The sequence below is a fragment of the Scyliorhinus torazame genome, chromosome 22, assembly GCF_047496885.1.
Source record: "Scyliorhinus torazame isolate Kashiwa2021f chromosome 22, sScyTor2.1, whole genome shotgun sequence".
Taxonomy (NCBI): domain Eukaryota; kingdom Metazoa; phylum Chordata; class Chondrichthyes; order Carcharhiniformes; family Scyliorhinidae; genus Scyliorhinus; species Scyliorhinus torazame.
This window is the reverse complement of record NC_092728.1, coordinates 91,939,170-91,954,986: the sequence shown is the minus strand read 5'-3', so window position 1 is coordinate 91,954,986 and position 15,817 is coordinate 91,939,170. Positions and strand designations below refer to the sequence as shown.

General features: G+C 45.7%; 1 protein-coding gene across 1 annotated transcript in view; it reads left to right on the top strand.

Annotated features, from left to right (window-relative positions):
- Positions 1 to 15,817, top strand: part of LOC140399212 (uncharacterized) — a 73,769-nt gene that overhangs the window by 5,159 nt on the left and 52,793 nt on the right. The window contains 7 exon segments of the mRNA XM_072488575.1: positions 833 to 2,143; positions 4,705 to 4,886; positions 6,540 to 6,630; positions 8,626 to 8,769; positions 10,115 to 10,215; positions 12,050 to 12,179; positions 14,299 to 14,513. Of these exon segments, the coding sequence (XP_072344676.1) occupies positions 854 to 2,143; positions 4,705 to 4,886; positions 6,540 to 6,630; positions 8,626 to 8,769; positions 10,115 to 10,215; positions 12,050 to 12,179; positions 14,299 to 14,513 (2,153 nt within the window). The 5' untranslated portion in view covers positions 833 to 853.

Here is a 15,817-nt window from a genome sequence, read left to right as displayed (position 1 = left end):
TGTGGGGGGTGGGGGGGGGGGGGGGGGGGGGGGGGCAGGTGACGTTGCTCAAGCTCACAGAGATCGGGGCACCGTTTCAAAATGATAGCCCGATTTCTGAGGGGCCAGTCTGGCCAGTGAGTTCAGCTCCCCAGTGATGGAAAAAAATTATAAGTGTGGTCTAACCCAGAGAGAAACTCCCCAGGGCCTGAAAAAGTGACTAAGTGTCGTTAGATAGTGGTGGGGAACCCGTCAACAGAGACAGGGAGAAACTCCCAGCCAAACCTACCTGAAATGACACTTAGAAACTCTTCTGTTAGATCGTGCCCTGTGTGTCTAGATTATCTATTTTACTATATTTAAAAGTCACAACTTTTCAAACATATTAAATACCTTTCTACCACCTGTAGGTTAGAAGTACAGAAGTTTTAATTTGGAAAACAAAATTTGAGAAAGCGATTTTTAAAATATATACACATTCCTATCTAATCCTGCATTCCTACCGGAGAATATTACAGACCACTTAATAAAATCTTGTAATTGACGGCAATAACAAGTACTGCGGAGGTAGCGATTTGGACCTCTTGATCAGAACTATTAATAAATCAAGAATTCAATACAGAAACAATATTAAACAATTCAAAAACTGCACCCTTTCTGTAGACTCATGCCCAAAAAGCTACCAGTCCAATCACTGGGAGACCATTTCCACTGATGGGGGAACCCACATATCGAAAATTGAACTGAGGCCATTTAGGAATGAAATCAGGACATGCTTTTCAGAACTTTTTTAAAAAACAACAACTTTTCAGTTAGCAGTAGCTGATTTCTGCATATTTTGTGTCTAAAAAAGGGACAAGTTGGAGAATACCTAATGGAGACTGATACAAGCATGGAGCAAATTGAGGAGCAGAAACCGGAGCAGATTGCGGAGCAGAATCCGGAGCAAATTGAGGAGCAGAAACCGGAGCAGATTGCGGAGCAGAAACCAGAGCAAATTGAGGAGCAGAAACCGGAGCAGATTGAGGAGCAGAAACCGGAGCAAATTGAGGAGCAGAAACCGGAGCAGATTGCGGAGCAGAAACCAGAGCAAATTGAGGAGGAAAAAAAGGAGCAAATTGAGGAGCAGAAACCAGAGCAAATTGAGGAGCAGAAACCAGAGCAAATTGCGGAGCAGAAACCGGAGAAAATTGAGGAGCAAAAACCGGAGCAAATTGAGGAGCAGAAACCGGAGCAAATTGAGGAGCAGAAGCCGGAGCAAATTGAGGAGCAGAAATCGGAACAAATTGAGGAGCAGAAATTGGAGCAAATTGAGGAGCAGAAATTGGAGCAAATTGAGGAGCAGAATTCGGAGCAAATTGAGGAGCAGAAACCGGAGCAAATTGAGGAGCAGAAACCGGAGCAAATTGAGGAGCAGAAACCGGAGCAAATTGAGGAGCAGAAACCGGAGCAAATTGAGGAGCAGAAAGCAGAGCAAATTGAGGAGCAGAATCCAGAGCAAATTGAGGAGCAGAAACCGGAGCAAATTGAGGAGCAGATTGAGGAGCAGAAACTGGAGCAGAAACCGGAGCAAATTGAGGAGCAGAAACCGGAGCAAATTGAGGAGCAGAAACCAGAACAAATTGAGGAGCAGAAACCGGAGCAAATTGAGGAGCAGAAACCGGAGCAAATTGAGGAGCAGAAACCAGAACAAATTGAGGAGCAGAAACTGGAGCAAATTGAGGAGCAGAAACCGGAGCAAATCGAGGAGCAAAAACCGGAGCAAATTGAGGAGCAGAAACTGGAGCAAATTGAGGAGCAGAAACCGGAGCAAATTGAGGAGCAAAAACCGGAGCAAATTGAGGAGCAGAAACTGGAGCAAATTGAGGAGCAGAAACCGGAGCAAATTGAGGAGCAGAAACCGGAGCAAATTGAGGAGCAGATTGAGGAGCAGAAACCGGCGCAAATTGAGGAGCAGAAACCGGCGCAAATTGAGGAGCAAATTGCGGAGCAGAAACCGGAGCAAATTGAGGAACCGAATCCGGAGCAGATTGAGGAGCAAATTGAGGAACAGAAACCGGAGCAAATTGAGGAGCAGAAACCGGAGCAAATTGCGGAGCAGAAACCGGAGCAAATTGAGGAACAGAAACCATGGGAACAAAATCGGATTCAGAGTTTGGTTAAGGTAAGAAAAAAAAGGCTTTTATAACTGTTTAGCAAATAAAACTTTACCCAACATTCTGAAAGAAAAAAGAAAGTCACCAAAGTCCGATCACCCCCTTTTTGTGAGAGCTAAGCAATCCTGCCTCTCTACATGTGATGGCAAAGATACGTCTAATGAACACACAGTGAGGACTATGTGAAAGACTTTTAATCTGTTCTAGATCAGTTGCTGGATTAATCAAAACTATTTGTAGATTTATTTCAATCAAATGACTGCAAACATATTTCAGGAATGTATAGGCTGCGTTGATCAGGAGTAGAGTTGAAGCAGAAATTAGAAGTGGTCATTTAAGTTCAGGTAGCTGTAAGTTAGACATCTTGGGCTGGATTCTCCGATTTGGAGACTATGTCCCTACGCCAGCTTGGGAACGGTGGCGTTTTAGGCCAGGAAAACTAGCGCAAAAAGGCCACTGATTCCCTGTTTTGCTGGGGGCTAGCAGGGTGGCAGTATAGAGCACCCGGTTGTAGTTGCCGATATGCCCTGGAGAATGGCTGGGTCCGTGGCCGCGCATGCGCACGGCGGCGGCTTGCAGCGGCCACACCGTGCTTCATGGCGGATGCCGCTTGCGGACCTGGCCCGTGAAATAGTCCCCCCCCCCACTTCGGTTGACTTGCACACCCCGGACTGCGCCACCACAGTGCCCCCAGCACCGAATATGTCGATCCATGCCCGCGGATCGGCCTTCTCCCGACTGTGGCGGCGCTGGACTGAGTCCGGCATGAGTCTCACGCCATCGGGAACTCAGCCGGTTGGGGATGGAGCATCACGGGGCGGAGCTCAACCAACGTACGGAGGCCATGGACACGGCGTGCGGCATACTCTGCGAGTACGTCACTTTTCAGGGGGGGGGGGGCATCGCGAAAGCGGCGCCTCCGTGATTTTGCCATCATCGGGGATTCTCCACCCATTGCCGAACGTGATTTCGGCGTCGGGATTGGAGAATCCAGCCCCATGTCGGTGATTCAAACTTTTAAGTGGTGACCATTTTGTGAAGCCAATTGCTTCACAAAACCAATCATCGGTTCATGTCCCTATTACATGATTGTTGGGTCTACGGGGTCAATTAGCTCAGCTGGCCGGACGGCTGGTTTACGAAGCCAACAGCGTGGGCTCAGTTCCCGCACCGGCTGAGGTTATTCATGAAGGCCCCACCTTCTCAACCTTGCCCCTCGCCTGAGCTGTAGTGACCCTCAGGTTAAATCACCACCACTCAGCTCTCTCTTTCTCTGAAAAGAGGAGAACACTCTCTGGTCCTCGAGAACTATGGCGACTTTCATCTCATTTCAGAGGGGGAGGGGGTACAACCCAAATTCAGCAGAATGATACAGTTAAATCTTGAGGACAAGTTGCATAAATTGGTTTGTTCCCCCTCAAGTTGATTGATGCACGATCCATTCAATGTCTTTAAAATAATTTTAAACAAATAATAATAAGATAGATAAAAAGAGAGAATTTCCTGTGGAGTGGGCTAATCCAGAATTAGGGGCACAGTCTTGAAAAATGATCTAGGCTAAATAAAATCAGGAAACACATTACACACAAATGATAGTGTAAATATAAAACTGTACCTGTGGATTCTAGGGTCCACTGAAACTTTCAAGATTAAGACTGACACACGTTTGTTATGTAAAGGATGAATCAAAGATGGATAAATGAAATTGAGGTTTTCAAAGATGATTCAATTTATGAAGTTATGCATCCACTGAATTTCCACCTTTGTTGTGCATCACCTGTAGATGGGCAATAGACAACTTACTTTCATCAATGCCTTCCTGAAATAACTGCAAGGAAGCATTTAACAGCAGCCCAGTGATAGCAGCCACTTTCATTCTTCTCTTCCCTCCTGAAGGAAGCAACACCTATAATTGGCACTGGGCTAATGTTCTGAGTTCCAACAGCCTTCTGCTCGGTTGCTAATTTGCCATTTTCATGTGATTCTGGACAATGAGTCCTGACAAGCTTTTTACCTTTGGCAGTATCACAACTGTGTAAATGTGTCCTAACTTCTTCACAGACACACCTCCCAACACATTCTCTGGAAGATGTTCAGGTGCAGAACCTTTGGTTGATTTTTATCTTCTCCCCGTCCCCCCCTCCCCTTTCTTAACCAAAGCCAATTGTTACACATATGTATATATATATATATAAATATATATAGTCCATTACCAATATCCTGAGATTAGATAACTCAGCAAATGTTAGTAACCAATCTGGAGATTTATCTGACCTGTATGCCAATAAATCAAATCAAATAAGAGCATCTGTTGGTGAGCCCTTTATTCGCTCTTTGAGCAAACACACCCAAAAAGGTTCACCAATCGTTTCAATTAACAAAGACTGGACTGAACATATCCTTCCAACGTTGTGTTTAACCCAAGTCTCTTAACAATTAGATAAAAGCACATTATACTGGGTTCTGAAACGTGCTCCCTTCTCTCTCCGCTGATGCTGTCAGGCCTGCTGAGATTGTCCCGTATTTTCCGTTCTTGTCTCGTTAGCAATTAAATGTTTTCATTCCACAGGTTGATGACTTCATGTCAGACATTGGTGTGTTCCCCACAGCTCTGTCTGAGGAGCAACTGGAAGCAGCCACAGAGAAAGCACGACAAAATATTTTTGGATCCAGTGGAATTTTTCACCTGCAAAGCTTTGTTGAGAAAAGTTACGTCTTTTCAGCCATAATAAACAATCGGGCTGAAGAACGGTGAGTGCAGTGGTAGAAATGGTCCTCCCGAAAGTTCGTGATTTGTTTTATATGTTTCTCTGCTTAGTGATTTAATAGTTTTGTCACAATACAGTGAGGTCCCACTTTCACTTTCATGAATTCACCTATCCGTGCAAAAGTCTTTGTAGAATAAAAGCAAAATACTGTGGTTGCTGGAAATCTGAAATAAAAACATGGTGGCACAGGGGTGGCACAATGGTTAGCACTGTTGCCTCACAGCGCCAGAGATCCAGGTTCAATTCCGACCTTGGATGACCATCTATGTGGAGTTTGCACGTTCTCCTGCCTATCTGTGTGGGTTTCCTCCAGGTGCTCTGGTTTCTTCCCAAAGACTAAAGATGTGCAGGCTTGGTGAATTGGCCATGCTAAATTGGCCCTTAGTGTCCAAAGATGTGTAGTTTAAGGCTAAGGGGTTATTGGGATCGGACTGGGGAGTGGGCCTGGTTATGGTGCTCTTTTGGAGGGTCGGTGCAGACTAGATGGCCCGAATGGCCTCCTTCTGCACTCATGGGATGTGAGTGTCCCTGGCTAGGCCGGCATTTATTGCCAATCCCTAATTGCACTTGAGAAGGTGCTGGTGAGCTGGCTTCTTGAATCACTACAGTCCATGTGATGTAGGTGCTGTTAAGGAAAGAGTCCCTGGACTTTGATCCAGTGATAGTAAAGGAACAGTGATATAGTTCCGAGTCAGGATGGTGATGACTTGCAGGGGAACTTGCAGCCAGTGAGGCCTTTATCCTTCTCGATGTTAGAGGTTACAGGTTTGGAAGGTACTGTTGCAGGAATATTGGTGAGTTGCTGCAGTGCATCTTGCAGATGGTACACACTGCTGCTACCGTGTATTATTGGCGGAGGCAGTGAATGTTTAAGCTTGCGGATGGCATGACTTTTAACTGGACTGCTTTGCCTTGGATGGTGTTGAGCTTCTTGAGTGCTTTTGGAGCTGCACTCATCCAGGCAATTGGAGAACATTCTATCCCTCTTCTGACCTGTGCCTCGTAGATAGTGGACAGGCTTTGGGGAATCAGGAGGTGAGTAACCCGCCACAGAAATCCAAGCCTTTGACCTGCTCTTGTAGCCAAAGTATTTGTATGGATGGTCCAGTTAAAGTTCTGTTCACTGGTAGCTCCCAGGATGTTGATGGTGGGGATTCAGCGATGGTAATGTGGTTGAATATCAAGGGGAGATTGTTGGATTTTATTTTTTCAGAGATGGCCATTATCTTGCACTTGTAAGGTGCGAATATTATTTGCCATTTATCAGCTCAAGCCTGACTGTTGTCCAACTCTTACTACATGAGGGCACAGACTGCTTCAGTATCTGAGGAGTCTCAAATGGGACTGAACACCTTGGAGTCATCAGCGAACATACCCATTTCTGACTTTATATTGGAGGGAGATGCACCTAGTTGACACTGCTACCCTTTTTGAGGTCTTTCTGTGTTCATATTGTTTTATATACAAACAATGACTACACTGCAAAGGATTTCATTGGATATTCTGAAGGTGTGTCAGGCACTGTGTAAGTGGAAAGTTTCACTCTTTGCAAATGGAAAGCAATGGACAGTTGTGCTGAATAGATAAGATCCTGTATATTGTACATCCGTTTAATAAATTGATCTCATTTTTACAGGTGTGAGCAAGGAAGGAGGCTACTTAGCATGAGGAAACTGGAGGAAGCTGTGATTTCTTTTAGTAAAGCTATTGTTCTGAATCCTCGGATGGTGAGAATATTTTATTTTTGACAGGGGGGTGGGGGGGTTTGTTTTGGTTGATTGAGCCCCAACCAACTCCCAGTCCAAAAATTGAAACAAATCAAGTCCAATGGAACAATCTTGCACGCAGATACAGGGGAGGGTGGTTCTGGGGAGAACCTGATCCAAGTCTTGAGGCAATCAGGATGTTGATTTAAGTGGCTCTTTGATCCAACTTACAAAGACAATACCAGATAATGCAGGTTTAAAGTTGACAGACTTCAAATGAAACTGGAGATCAGAAGAAACCCTTTTATTGGCATAGTGGAAGTAACAAACTGCTAGAGAAAAAAGATATTTGAGTCTGTATTTCTTGGTTCCGCAGCACAGTAGCACAAGTGGATAGCATTGTGGCTTCACAGCGCCAGGGTCCCAGGTTCGATTCCCCGCTAGGTCACTGTCTGTGCGGAGTCTGCACATTCTCCCCGTGTCTGCGTGGGTTTCCTTCGGGTGCTCTGGTTTCCTCCCACAGTCCAAAGATGTGCAGGTTAGGTGGATTGGACATGATAAATTGCCCTTAGTGACCAACAAGGTTAGGAGGGGTCATTGCGTTACGGGGATAGGGTGGCTTAAGTGGGTCGGTGCAGACTCGATGGGCCAAATGACTTCCTTCTGCACTGTATGTTCTATGAATCTGTCAGTATCTGATTGGGTTATGGAGGGAAATAGACTCAAAAGATCAAAAACTTCCTGTGTCACAATGATTCCCTGCTGAGAATGGGGTTGACTGGTAAAGGAAGGTAGGAAGAAGAAGAAAGCAAAATGTTGCTTTTAAAAAGAAATTAGAGTACCCAATTCTCTTTTTTTTCCTATGAAGGGGCAATTTAGCATGGCCAATCCACCTACCCTGCACATCTTTGGGTTGTAGGGTGAGACCCACGCGTTGTGGGAAGAATATGCAAACTTCACACGGACAGTGACCCGGGACCGGGATCGAACCCGGGTCCTCGGCGCGGTGAGGGAGCAGTGCTAATCACTGTGCCGGCCCTCAAAATGTTGCTTATAAAGGGCAGTAATTCAGAGACAAATGGTGAAAATGAGGATGGATAAATATTCTGAAACTTTACTTTATTACCTTTATTACTCAGCAATTATTTAGCTATAATTCTCCTTCAGGTGATCAAATAGTTGCGGTAGAGTCTACGGTTTGACAGACTAATATTGTCTGTACAGGGTTGGTGTGATAGTTGGCCCATTCTTATTTCACGTCTTTCTTATCTCTGTTGCAATGTGTGACATTCCTCAACATTACTAAACATTCACCTTATAACATTTTAGAGAGATTTGATTGATACCAATATGCGTTGTGTCACAGAGTTTAGAGACTTTTAGCACAGAGGCAAGGAATTTGGCCCATGATGTCTATCCCAGCTGTTTGCTAGAGCAATCCAATAGTAACTCCATTGCCTTGTTCTCTCCTTCTCAGATTGGCTGAGAACGGAATATTCCATGTAAAAAAGAGACTGACCAAAAATCTCCAGGTGATATTGAGAAGATGCATGACCCCATACTGGCCAAAGCCAATTTCTTTGCTGTCCAAACTATTGTTGGACTGAACCTTTAATGGCAATGGTAAATAAAGACCTATAGTCTTATATCATACGCATTTCAACACATATATGAACCAGTGATGCACTGTTTAAATATAAGTGGATTAACAATGATATAATCCAGCTCCACTCCTTCTGGAATTATTCTACAATAAGGGCAGGTACAGAACACAATGCAAACTTCACTGCGATAGTACAACTTGCATAATAGGATATAATACGTGAGTGAAATTGCTTTACAGATGTATTTGTCTGCATTTTGTGACCAATTCAATTGGATGTACCAACACATGTGTGTTGCATTGTGAATTTGTAGTAAAAATAGTGATTACTTAATGATTGAAAATATTTATCATGAATCTATGCATTGTTTGTAGTTTGAAATTTGATTTTTGAAACCCCTTGCTCATTGCAGAAAGAGTTTTATTTCAGAAGGGCTGAGGCATACCTCCACATCGGAGATTTCCAATCTTCTATCGTCAACTACAGAATGGCCAGCTCTTTGGATCCCTCAGATGAAGACATCCTGTCACAGATAGCGTACACTTTGTACATCCAGGTGCGTCCATCCATCTTTATTTAATTTCCGTTCTCATTCAGGTTTTTATTAATCCTATCTGTGCAACTTCTAATAAGGAACTCAAGAGAAACATCTTTCCTCAGACAGTGGTTCGATTTTGAAATTCACTATCTGATGGAATGGTGGAGGCAAATAGCATAGATCAGTGGTGGGCAGACTACTGCCCGGGGGCCACATGCGACTCATCTGGGTTCTGAATGTGGCCCACAAGGCGTTTTGTTGGCTGTTGCCCACGAGCAGGGTTGCCACATTCCCTTGATTTCTGTCCGTGTCATTTTTTCCTACCGGTATGACTGAAATGGTACATGCGTAAAGCAAGGGCAAGTGATGTGAGGTGTGTGTTGATTGATTGTGAGCCGAGTCCTTCTGCTTCCAAAGCCCCCTCTGCTTCCAAAGTATAAATATTTATTTTGTTTTTACAATTGGAAGTATAAATTATTAAGCATTTTCTATAACTTGTTATGAAATATTCAGTGTGCATTTAATGTATTTAATCTTATTCATGGGCTTATGGTTAGTGAACAAGCCTAATTTCAATCTTGTGGCCCACTGAGATGGAGGGCCACTCATACGGCCCACTCACTAGCCTAGGTTGCCACTGGCATGGGTGCATCTAAGATAATTCCAGCTAAGTACATGAAGGGGAAAGCAATAGAAGGGTATATTGATAGAGTCAACTGAAGAAAGGTGAAGGTGGTGCACACAGAGCATCGACCTGTCACCCTAAATGCCCTTATTCTGTAATGTTAATATCATGAAAATTAATGTTTTTTAATTTTGAAGTTAGTTTATGAACTTGAAAGTTGTATCAAATCTCTGTAGTTAAATCACAAATTGTGTCATTAAATTAATAATCTAAGTCTTCAAATGAAATAAACATTTACATGGCTGCTGGAATGATATTACACAACTTGTGAAATTGTTCACCTTACCTTGCATTACCATGGCTAGCGTAACAGTCAGACACAGACATATTGTGGTGATTGTCCCTTTTCAGGACAGCACAGCAGAGTAAGGGTCACCTGGCTTGGGGATCAATGGGGACTCAGAGTATGGAATCACCCCAGGGGGTCCAGTCCTCCTGGGCAACAGACATGTAGGGAGTTAGGTGCAGCCATGAGGCTGCTGTTTTCTTAGTAAGATATCCTTTTTGTACTCACAAATAAAGTCCGTGAAAGTGCATCAGTACATATATGAACTGTACCATTATTGACTAAGAACTAAATTTAGAACTTCCTGCCCATTTTATTGTGTGTGGTTCACTAATGGAGTTTTGATTTTTTTTTTCAGCATTGCCTGGTTCTGATTATGTTTTGTTCTGCAGGGTCAATGTCTGTTTGAAATGAAATTATATACGAAGGCTTTATTGGTTTTTGTGCAAGCTTCAGAGATGCGACCTGAAAACCATCATTATCATATGCGAAGGTAATTCATCATCTGCCTTATCCTCCAGTAATCGTACTCGAGGTGTTTATCCCTCATTGCCAGCTGCTAATGCGCCAAAATCTAAGGCACGTTGATAATACCGCCATAGTCATATTGACGTGGCATAAAAACTGACCACCTTAACACTGGCATTCGCAGTGCTGAGAAACACAAGGCTATTCAATGCGACTCGCGTTGAATAAAGGGCCTGAACGGGGAATGTGCGGAGCCGAGGCCGCACATAGCCCCGTTTTGTGCAGTGGGGAGCTCCATTCGCTGGAGCTCCTCATTGTAGCGAGAGACCGGGACGCCATTTTTAAGTGGCGTCCCAATCTCCAACGCACCCAAACTGATCCCTGACCTCGCTCCCAAACCCAGATGCCGTATAGGAGGGTCCTCGCCCCCATCTCCCCATCCCCCACCTCCCCCACACCCACACCATGCACAGAAAATGCCAGCTTGGCACCCCGGCAATGCTTACCTGGCACCTCATGCCAGCTGGCAGTGCCATCTGGGCACCATGGCAGTGCCAGACTGGCATCCATGTGGCACTGTCAAGGTGCCAAACTGGCACCATCAGGGTGCCTGGGTGGGGCCAGCAGTGCCAGGACATCACTCTGCCCAAAAGGCATGCAGCTGGCCTCCCATCTGCTTGGAGACCCCCACGAGTGCCGTTCCGTTTGGTTCCCGTTTGTGGGGACCAGCACCAAACAGCGCTCGCCCATGGTCTCTGAGGCGAAGGGGTTGAATCCCAAAGCCTCAGGTACCTCGTGAATCTGCATATTAGAATTAGGTCAGCTGTCTCGCTCTAATACGCAGATTAGCTAAAACGTGATTCCACTGTGGGCGGGATTCACATCGCAGCGTCTGCCGAGATTGCGTTGAATCTTGTGAGGGATTGCGAGCCGGGTAAATCCCGGGCGTGGGCTCTCCGGGCTTTCAACGACCATGCTGTGCCGCAGCAAGCTGATTTGGTTTATCATGTAGAGAACCGTGGTGCTGGTTGGATTCTGTAGATGAAGGGCTAATATTCACCTTCAGTGCAAATGAGGATTATAGTTATTAATCTGGTGCTTTCGAGTTACTACCTTCAGAAACCTTGCAGCAATATGTGACTTTGCTACCAGCCTTTAGAAGCAAAATGCTCTTCTCTGTGCAATCTAAATAATTTTCAGACTACGCTGCATGATTACTCTCATGGAGGGAGATAATGTTTCGAGTCTGGACGACTCTTTGTCAAAGCCATCAAGGCTCCAAATGTTAGCTTTCTTCTCTCTCCACAGATGCTGTCAGACCTCCTGAGATTGTCCAGTATTTTCTGTATTTGTTTTAGATCCCCACATCCGCAGTAATTTGCTTTTATTTTATGATTTCGCTCATGGTTTGTACCAAGGAACATTCCTACAGGGGAGCCACCCTTTTACTCCCTTCAAACAACACAGCGGCACAGTGGTTAGCACCGCTGCCTCACAGGGCCAGGGGCCCGGGTTTGATTCCGACATTGGGTGACTGTCTGTGGGGAGTTTGCACTCTCCCTCCATGTCTGCGTGGGTATCCTCGGGGGCTCCAGAGATCAAGGTGCCATTTAAAAATATCACCCGACCTCTTGCTACACTGAGTAGTTCCGGTGAGCGGAGCTCCTCAGTGCACAAGACAGGGCATTTGTGGCCTCGGCCCCGTTCCCGACTGAGGCCACCTATGTAAAACGGATGCCGTTAGCGAGTGCTGGGAAACACACGGCTAAGTGCACTCACTATGGGACTTTGTTCCGATTTAGTTAAATCCCACCCAATGTCACTGAACAGAGTCAAAAGTTACGTATTTCGTTTTCCAGTGTTGAGACCCTGATCGCATTGGGAAGACTTGAAAATTCTCTGAAATTAGTCAACAATCAGCTTGAGACTGTGAAGTCCAATGCCGAGCTCTACATCCTTCGAGCAAGATTGCATGACCACTTTTTCCAAGTAAGTGTGGTGCACTACTTCTTAATGTTTTGTTATTAGTTTTGGTGTCTCCTTTATGTCTCTAATCTTCACCTCTCTACAAAAAGAAGTTGTAGAGGTTCATAGATTATAGATTATCATAGAATTTACAGTGCAGAAGGAGGCCATTCGGCCCATCGAGTCTGCACCGGCTCTTGGAAAGAGCACCGTACCCAAAGTCAACACCCCCACCCTATCCCCATCACCCAGTAACCCCACCCAACACTAAGGGCAATTTTGGACACTAAGGGCAATTTATCATGGCCAATCCACCTAACCTGCACATCTTTGGACTGTGGGAAGAAACCGGAGCACCCGGAGGAAACCCACGCACACACGGGGAGGACATGCAGACTCCGCACAGACAGTGACCCAAGCCGGAATCAAACCTGGGACCCTGGAGCTGTGAAGCAATTGTGCTATCCACAAGGCTACCGTGATTCTGGGTTTATTACATACAATGCAGCTTTGCATTAAACATCACGGTAGCATTGTGGATAGCACAATTGCTTCACAGCTCCAGGGTCCCAGGTTCGATTCCAGCTTGGGTCACTGTCTGTGCGGAGTCTGCACATCCTCCCCGTGTGTACGTGGGTTTCCTCCGGGTGCTCCGGTTTCCTCCCACAGTCCAAAGATGTGCAGGTTAGGTGGATTGGCCATGATAAATTGCCCTTAGTGTCCAAAATTGCCCTTAGTGTTGGGTGGGGTTACTGGGTTATGGGGATAGGGTGGAGGTGTTGACCTTGGGTAGGGTGCTCTTTCCAAGAGCCAGTGCAGACTCGATGGGCCGAATGGCCTCCTTCTACACTGTAAATTTTATGATAATCTATGACAATTCTCTTCCTAAATCTTTCTGGCTCTCTACTTTTCTTTGCACTTTCAGGATGGCTCTTTGACCAAGTTTTTGGTCATGTGACCTAATATTGGCACATGTGGCTCCTCCTTCAGGTCCCGTGCTGGAATTAAAAGCCTAAAAGGTGACCATGAAACCATTGTCGATTGTCGTAAAAATCCATCTGGTTCACTACTGTTCTTTAGGGAAGGAAATCTGCCATCCTTACCTGGTCTGGCCTACATGTGACTCCAGATCCACAGCAATGTGGTTGATGCTTAACTGCTCCCTCAAGGGCAATTTGGGATGGGCAATAAATACTGGCCCAGCCAGCGACACCCACATCCCATGAACGAATTTAAAAAAATTTACTTGAGCTAACTTAGGTAGCAATTTTCCCAGTTGATTGACCAAACCTTTCTAGTCCGGTGATATTCTCGGGCGGCAGGAATTCTTTTATGCCTTTTGTCTTCTGCAGGTCGGCAGTGATTCCTTTCGCCTGTGTAATATGGCCTATTGCGGGCTTGGAAAACTCACACTTCTTATCGGGTGTTCAGCCAGCATCTTGCGGTGTTCATAATACATCTCTTATTCTTTTGCTACGTTCGCCTTTGTTGAAACATGAATTAAAACGTTGTTCCTGGGGCAAATGATGCCTTCCAGTATGTTGGGCATTCTCCTTTAGAAAATTTCTAGTGCAGAAACGATGCCAAAACGCACACAGTTGAAACAGTTCTTCCTACCTTAAACCCATCACCCTCACTCCATTCCCTTCCCTAATCTTCCCAACCCCTCCCTGCCAAGACCCCAGATTTACCTGTGTCAGGGGATCTATGGACCTTGTTCAGCTTCCCCTTTATAACCCGGCAGTGCCAACTCGAGCAGGCTCCGCGGGACCAGCAGAACTGCTGTGGCAATCTAAGTGGCAGGCAGTTCCCGAGGATAGGACTTAGTGAGGGGTGGATGTCCAGTGGCGGCGCATTCAGCCCACCCACAATACTTTATAGCTGCAGGGTGCGTCAGTGTGGAGCTGGTCGGCTCCACGCTGACTTTGCTCCTTGGGTGTGTGTTTGGGGGGGTTGGATGGAGTTAGGATGCTGGTCAGCAGTGATCTAATTCAAAGGTGGAACAGGCTCGAGGATCTGATTCGCCTACTCCTGTTCCTATGTGATCAGGTGGAGATTGTTGCACACAATATTTTTGAATTGGGTTTAATTGCATCATTTATATAATATGTTTTAAAAAAAATATCTTCTCTCCTGTCAAAAGATAGCTAATTGTTATCGAGATGTCAGCAGTGCACTGGCTTTGGATCCAACCAATCAGGAGGCACTAACACTGTTGGTTACTCTGGTGAACAGAGCTGAAGAGGCAAAGGCGCAAGCGGTAAACAAATCCCTCCTCGGCAAGTTAAATAGTGCACTGGACAACATCAATGAGGCTATAGACAACAATCCCAATCAGGCAGACTATTACGTCTTCAGGTATAACCATCTAGTAGTAAGCAGGGGAGGCGGTGGCGTAGTGGTATTATCACTGGACCAATAATCCAGACACCCAGGTTAATGCTCTGGGGACCCGGGTTCGAATCCCGCCAGGGCAGATGATGAAATTTGAACTTGAATAAAAAATCTTAAAATTAAAAGTCGAATGATGACCATGAAACCATTGTCGATTGTGGTAAAAGGCCATCTGGTTCGCTAATGCCCTTTAGGGAAGGAAGTCTGCCGTCCTTACCTGGTCTGGCCTACATGTGACTCCACACCCATTCAAATGCCACTCCGTTCGAGGGTAATTAGAGACGAGCAACAAATGCTGGCCTTGCCTGCGACATGAAAGAATAAAGAAGAAAATAAATTCAAGCCCTGAGTTTGTCTATTCAATCTAGTGTTCACAGAATGTTACATCTATAAAATACTTTTTTTTTTAAAAAAAATTTTATTCTCCTTTTTCACGTTTTCTGCCACATTTACACCCATTAACAATAAACAATAATCAACAAGATATGTCAATCCCCATAATAACAATGATCCCATCCGCCCACCAACCCCCAAACCTCAACCCGCCTGTTTACATAAACAAATGACAAAAAGGAATCAGGGATTACCCGTAGTCACCCTTAATCTACACGGCTCTCCACCCACCCACCCAACCAATGCCATACAGCCTCTAAGAAAGTACCGTACATGATACCCCAAAGTTGTACCCCCCCCCCCCCAAAGTCTCCAGCTCCTCCCGTCCAATGCCTCTTGTAAAACTCCTCCTCCCAACCTCGGTTCCCTCCCCCCAACTTTCCACCCCGGCTAGACCACTCAGACCCCGTTCTGTCAGGCTCCGATGGCCGCAGCCCCTCCCCCCACCTCACTCCCGTTCACTGGCCGGCTTAAACCGGCCAGAGCGGAGGCCCCCGCCCGGGTCCCTTTCCCCCTTGCCCGGCCCTAGGAAAGCCCAAAGATCCCCTTTTAGCACACAAACCCCGCATATCCACCTACACCCCAAAGAGCCCTCCTTTCGAGTGAAAGTCCCGCCCCTTCCCTTGTCCAAATATATACCACATTGGCTCCTTTAGCCTCTACACCCGCGCGCAGTGATACAAAAAAAGAAGAAAATACAGTCATGAGGTTACATCGGCACATGGCCATTTCTCAATTTGTCAGTTCTGCCACAGTCCTTCTGCCTTCGCAAACTCCTCCGCTGCTTCCGCCGTTCCAAAATAAAAGTCCCTGAGCTTGTAAATCACCCTCAGCTTCGCTGGATATACAATGCCGCACTGCACCTTGCCAATGTA